This window comes from Sinocyclocheilus rhinocerous, unplaced genomic scaffold (assembly GCF_001515625.1).
Source record: "Sinocyclocheilus rhinocerous isolate Xijiao unplaced genomic scaffold, SAMN03320098_v1.1 scaffold888, whole genome shotgun sequence".
Classification (NCBI taxonomy): domain Eukaryota; kingdom Metazoa; phylum Chordata; class Actinopteri; order Cypriniformes; family Cyprinidae; genus Sinocyclocheilus; species Sinocyclocheilus rhinocerous.
This window is the reverse complement of record NW_015634016.1, coordinates 240,125-245,986: the sequence shown is the minus strand read 5'-3', so window position 1 is coordinate 245,986 and position 5,862 is coordinate 240,125. Positions and strand designations below refer to the sequence as shown.

The 5,862-nt window shown below is 37.1% G+C and overlaps 1 protein-coding gene across 1 annotated transcript in view; it reads right to left on the bottom strand.

The window, feature by feature from the left end:
• The window catches only part of tll1 (tolloid-like 1), a 62,528-nt gene that overhangs the window by 22,168 nt on the left and 34,498 nt on the right, over nt 1-5,862 (bottom strand). The window contains exon 4 of the mRNA XM_016558892.1: nt 2,409-2,489. Coding sequence (XP_016414378.1) covers nt 2,409-2,489 — 81 coding nt within the window. The remainder of the gene's footprint in view (nt 1-2,408; nt 2,490-5,862) is intronic.

Here is a 5,862-nt window from a genome sequence, read left to right as displayed (position 1 = left end):
GTGTGGAGCGTCTCAAACTCCATCTCTGCATGTTGTTGTGAGTTTGGGTTTATTATAACGTTCATCTGGGAACGCAACGTGCGCGATTTCATCAGATTTGTAAGGTAAATCATTTATAAATCCACGCAAACACAGGAGAATACATCATTATCTTGCGGTTTCAAAATAAAAGCTCAAACCCTCACTCACTCATTTCTGTCATAAAGAAATTTCCAAATATTAAAGATTAAGTGGACATTTTAATGAAATGGTGCTTGGTCAATGTTAAACAAGTGTTAGATCGCACAGTAATGTGTAAAAACAATCGCCAGGCCGTTGGCGCCCCCTGCGGAGCTGTACATTAGCTCTATTCACTGATCTATAATAGAGATTATATTATATTATTTTATAATTATATATAGATCAGTGGCTCTATTGCATTATAATACAGTATTTTAACAGTTTTGTTCAATGAAACCATATGATTTCTTGCTTTTGATACTTTATTTGAACTAATTATTATTGCCTCATTGCTATTATATATGTATTTTAAGTAAATTTAAAGGCTATTGTTCACTTAGCCTACATCTATTTTTATTACCACAAAAATTAATTATTAATTATAATATGTTATTATTAGTAGACCAGAACACGTGGACATGTTGTCATTCTTACACTATAATACTGAACTTTGATTTCAGTGATTTGGACTATGAGATGGACACTTGCTTCTTGCACTCTATGTTGCACTTTACTTTTGCTTTAAAAAAGGATTTCATAGAAATTTGAATTTCGTTTGGAGTTTCACTACTGAAGTCTTCTGTTCATTTTTTTCATCATGCTGGAGATGTCTGTTTAAATCTGTTGTTTACACATTTCTAAGAGTACTTTTAATACTTAAAATTTTTAATAATAACAACTTTTAATAATACAATTTTAATACTTGATTCTAGTGGACTCTAAACATTGCATTTATTTAATGTGAAAACCCAACTGTTGGGGTTAATTGAAACAGATTTTTTTTCCCCCTTTGTAGTTGCACTCACAGCTGTAATGCCCAGAACATGTGGATATATTGACATTAAGAACATGCTGACTTTCTCAGACTTTTGTAATTATGTTTTTTTAATTTAATTTTTATTAGGTTTGTTTACATTTTTACATTTCGTCAACGGCTTGTTTACATTTATACTTTTTTATGGTACACTACTGAATGGCAAAGTTGCAAGTTTAATAAAATGTTCTTTAAAAGAACATTTAGATTAATCGATTAACCAATAAATTAGTCGATAGATTAATCGAAATAAAAATAGTCATTAGTGGCAGCCCTAAGATAATTACAAACACAGGTTCTGTATTCCTCAAACTGCATCAAAATGCATGGATGCAAACACCATATAAATCTGCATTCATTAAATAACACAACATCTGTCACGTTCGCTACTGTGAGAAGGCGCGGAGCGAGGAACGAGGAGATGTGGGTTACATAAACAAGGAGACTTTAATCACATCCAGGGAACCAGGAAAGCACACGTAGCAGAGGAAGTAGACATAAACAATTCCGGACAAAAGAGAACAGAACGGATGTGGGTTACATAAACAAGGAGACTTTAATCACATCCAGGGAACCAGGAAAGCACACGTAGCAGAGGAAGTAGACATAAACAATTCCAGACAAGAGAGAACAGAACGGGCTAGAACTCAAATAGGGCAGATAACGAGGGGCAGACAGGTGAGGAGGATAACTAATAACAAGGAACACCTGGAACTAATAGAACTAAATGGGGACAGGAACAGGAAGGACCAAATAAGGGCAAGGAAGGCACATGGGGAGCAAAACACACACAAAACAAGGAACAAAGTCTGACAACATCTTCCCAAAATTTAGTAGAATAAATCTTACATTTGTGCAAATTATAGTGAGTCTCGTTGGGGCATTTCATAATTATTGAGGTTTCATTATAATTAAAATTAGTCATACAAAAGCTGCAAATCATTTTACATTTGTTCACATTAAATAAATTTGCTGCTAGGACTTTCTTGGAGAAAGATTATAAATAATTGCTCTCAGAGCTGTTAGAAACTGTACTTGTATTGAATTATCATAGGTCGAATTTAAGAAAGGGACGGGGTTTGATGCTATTGGAGAAGTCCTACATTCATTACCAGGAAAAAAAGTATGTTGTTTCACCAAATGATTGAGTTATACAATTTTGAGCTCTAAAAAAATACATAAAAAGAAACATACACATGGATGAATCATTCACAATAATATAAATGATTAATTGATCAAGATGAATTGATAAAATAGATAGGGTGAACAATGCTAATTCTAAATGCTGATGAAGGGGTATTTGAGGCTTTGCTAATGGTGCTGTGGGGTAAATAAGAAAAAAAAGCTGAGAAACAATCCAGTGTTTTGAACTTACCAAAACCTAACTGTCGTATTCTGTCTAGCAACAGATATAAGGAACCTCTCTTCTTACTGGGATTATGCTCTCCTAGACCACCTGAGAGAAACAAAACATACAAGGGAGTTATATTGAGAATGCTGTGAAAGTGATATTTTAATTTTATGAGAACACTGTGTAATTGTTTTTGCTACTCTTTGAGTAAACTTTCCTTAAAGGGACAGTTCCCCCAAAACCGAAAATGTTACCATTAACTACTCATCATCATGTTGTTCCAAACCCGTAAGACTCTTTGTTCATCTTCAGAACACAAATTAATTTTTTTTTTCAAAACATACAAGGGAGTTATATTGAGAATGCTGTGAAAGTGATATTTTAATTTTATGAGAACACTGTGTGATTGTTTTTGCTACTCTTTGAGTAAACTTTCCTTAAAGGGACAGTTCCCCCAAAACCGAAAATGTTACCATTAACTACTCATCATCATGTTGTTCCAAACCCGTAAGACCTTTGTTCATCTTCAGAACACAAATAAAAATTTTTTTTAATGAAATCTGAGAGCTCTCTGACCCTGTATAGACAGCAACGTAACTGAAATGTTCCCAGACCCAGAAATGTAAAATAAATAAATTGTTAAATAAAGTCGTTATTTTTGCTTTCTTTGTGCACAGAAAGAATTCTCGTAGCTTTGTAAAATTGAGGTTGAATCACTGATGCCACATGGACTGTTTAACCGATGTCCTTGCTACGTTTCTAGGCCTGGAAACATCTCAGTTACATTGCTGTCTATGCAGGATCAGAGAGCTCTCATATTTCATCAAAAATATCTTAATTTTTGTTCAGAAGATGAACAAAGGTCTTACGAGTTTGGAACGACGTGAGGGTGAGTAATTAATGACAGAATTTTCATTTTTGAGTGAACTATCCCTTCACATCAAGTTTAACTGGTGCCATTATAAAGTTCCATGAACACAGTCAGTGAGCCGAGAAACTTCCATCACCAGCTCTCTGCCATTATCACACTTATTTTATCTGTCCTCACCTCTCCTCATTCCTCCATTCACCAGCCTCTTCTCCCTCATTCAACATCTCACCTACTCCTGTCTTTTACTCCCAGGGTTCTCACTGAACATCTCTATTCACACATGTCAGTTCCTCTGCTATCTTACTTTTGCATTTACTCTGTCTCTCTCTTTCTCTGGAATTTCTCTGATGGGGACAGGAAAGTGAGGAACAAACAATACTCTGAATCCAAGACACAGGAAAAGTCTGAGCTTTGGGATTAATGTGCGCACAAACACTCTATCTCATGCACATAACACTGGCAGGTATACAAGTGTGTGTCTCCATGACAGCATCCTGATGAATCTGGAAATATCCAAGAAAGACCTGTCCTGACTGGTTTAAACATGCATCAGTTCTCCTGCTATTCCTGGTCCTGATGCAGTTTGCCCTTCTGCCCCGGTGGCACATCCTGTAACAACCCCAGTCAGAGCGGAAACACAAAGCTGAATCCTTATCGTCTTTTTGGCCTCACTTCCATCTTTGTGCTGCCAAAGACTCAGACGATGATAAAAGTGATGTTGCTGACAATGCCGCTACCCAGCAAGGTAAAGTTCTCTTAGTTGGCTGCTAGTCTGTGAGTAGTCATTACTCATACCGGTGATTGTATCCTGTTTTAGACGCAGAGTTTACCTTAACAATGTGCCACTGGGAAAGTCACACACACGCACATTTTGACTTCGGTCAGTTTATATATCAGCAAGGAAGGATTTTGTTAACAATGTTTATTCTAACTCACAAAGAAACAAACATTTGCACACACACATACGCTTCTGCACTTTTCCCACTGCATAAGAAGCAAAAGACAAAGACCTTGCAATGCAAACACACACACAGTTGTTTGCTGATGGTGCAGTGGAGTTGAGACAGGAGCATTAATCAAGTCTAATCACCTGAAGCTATAAACTCCCAATATCCCCACACATTCTTCAACTTCAGTACGACTTCAATAAGTTTAAATCTTCCACAGCCCACAACACAATCATGGACATTCATTCCATCCTTTTGACAACTCAGCATCTTCAGACTGATCAAGACATTATCTTAAATACAAATCCACACAGACTATGTATGTGTGTGTGTGTTTCTGTGTCACCCTGCAGTCGAAACTAAGCAGAGGCCAGCGCTAGATCAGAGCATTTAACGCCTAGAGGAAGGTCTGACTTCAAACATGACATCGGAACAAAAAAAGCACATGGCCAGCTTCAAGGACTGAGTGAAACAGAAGCTCAAACCTTGAACCTTACTGTAGAAAGAGTCATTGTTGTTGTTCTGCACCAGAAACAACCTTCAACCCTCAGCAGCTGCTCAGTGCAGCTTTAACCTCGTCTGCTGCACATCTGCTACTGAACTCAGCTGAAAAAAACATGTGCATTAAAACCTCAAACTAAACTGAGGACCTTTCATTTTTTAAATCCAGATTATGTGACAGATTTATAATGTCTAAAGTGTGTTGTAGGGATCTAGACAGAAAAAAAATACTAGATCAAATAACTAGAACTAACATTAAACATTTAGCAGCCATATTACTTTTTAGATGCCAAAATACGAAACAACGCTGACTGTTCAGAAGCAATGCTCTATAATATCCCATGGGACTGCTGTGAAAGCTCTATTGTTCCATCGATCTGAAAAATTTTCAAGTCCTCTTCATCCAAGGCAATATCTCCCCAAAATACAGCTGGAAAAAGAAACAGAGAAGGATATTATTAGAGGACACAAACACACACTCTTTGGCAGCACCATAGATTGATGGTCTATGTGCTGGCAGACACGTCTGAAACTCAGATCAGCGTGGCCTGAGCTATTGACTGATGCTAATTTAAGGTTTGCTGCATATGCGATCGATTGACAAGTTAACATGAGAGGAAACATCTTAGGTTGTCAACTTGCCCTTTGCTCTCGCACCCTCAAATGCTGATTAAAAATTAATAAGCGGATGCCGGGGAACATGTATATACATCCTGTTGCAATCTGACCAACCCTGTTCACATAATGTCCGTATCGCACTTGTCCTAACATTCCTAACGTTCAGCTACAGTCATGACATCATACATCCTTAAATTATCCTGTCGCCAAGGTCTTAGAGATGGCCATGAAAAAGGAGATAACTAAAAATAAATTGGGAACTACGCCATTTGTGTGTGCGAGTAGTTTTGGCAGGGAATTCACTCCTCAACCTTGATATAAAACAATAAACAATGAAGATTATGCTTTAAGCTATCTTGATTGTTCCATATTGGAATAAACTCTGCCCTTGTGCATGCATGTGTGTGCATATGCGTATGTACACGTAACAGTGAACTGCACCTTTAGACCACCACTATTGTTTCTAATGCATTGTTTGTGTGTATGCGCACATGTGTATACAAGCATCCTTCCTTCCTCCATCAACAATGACAATGTTCAG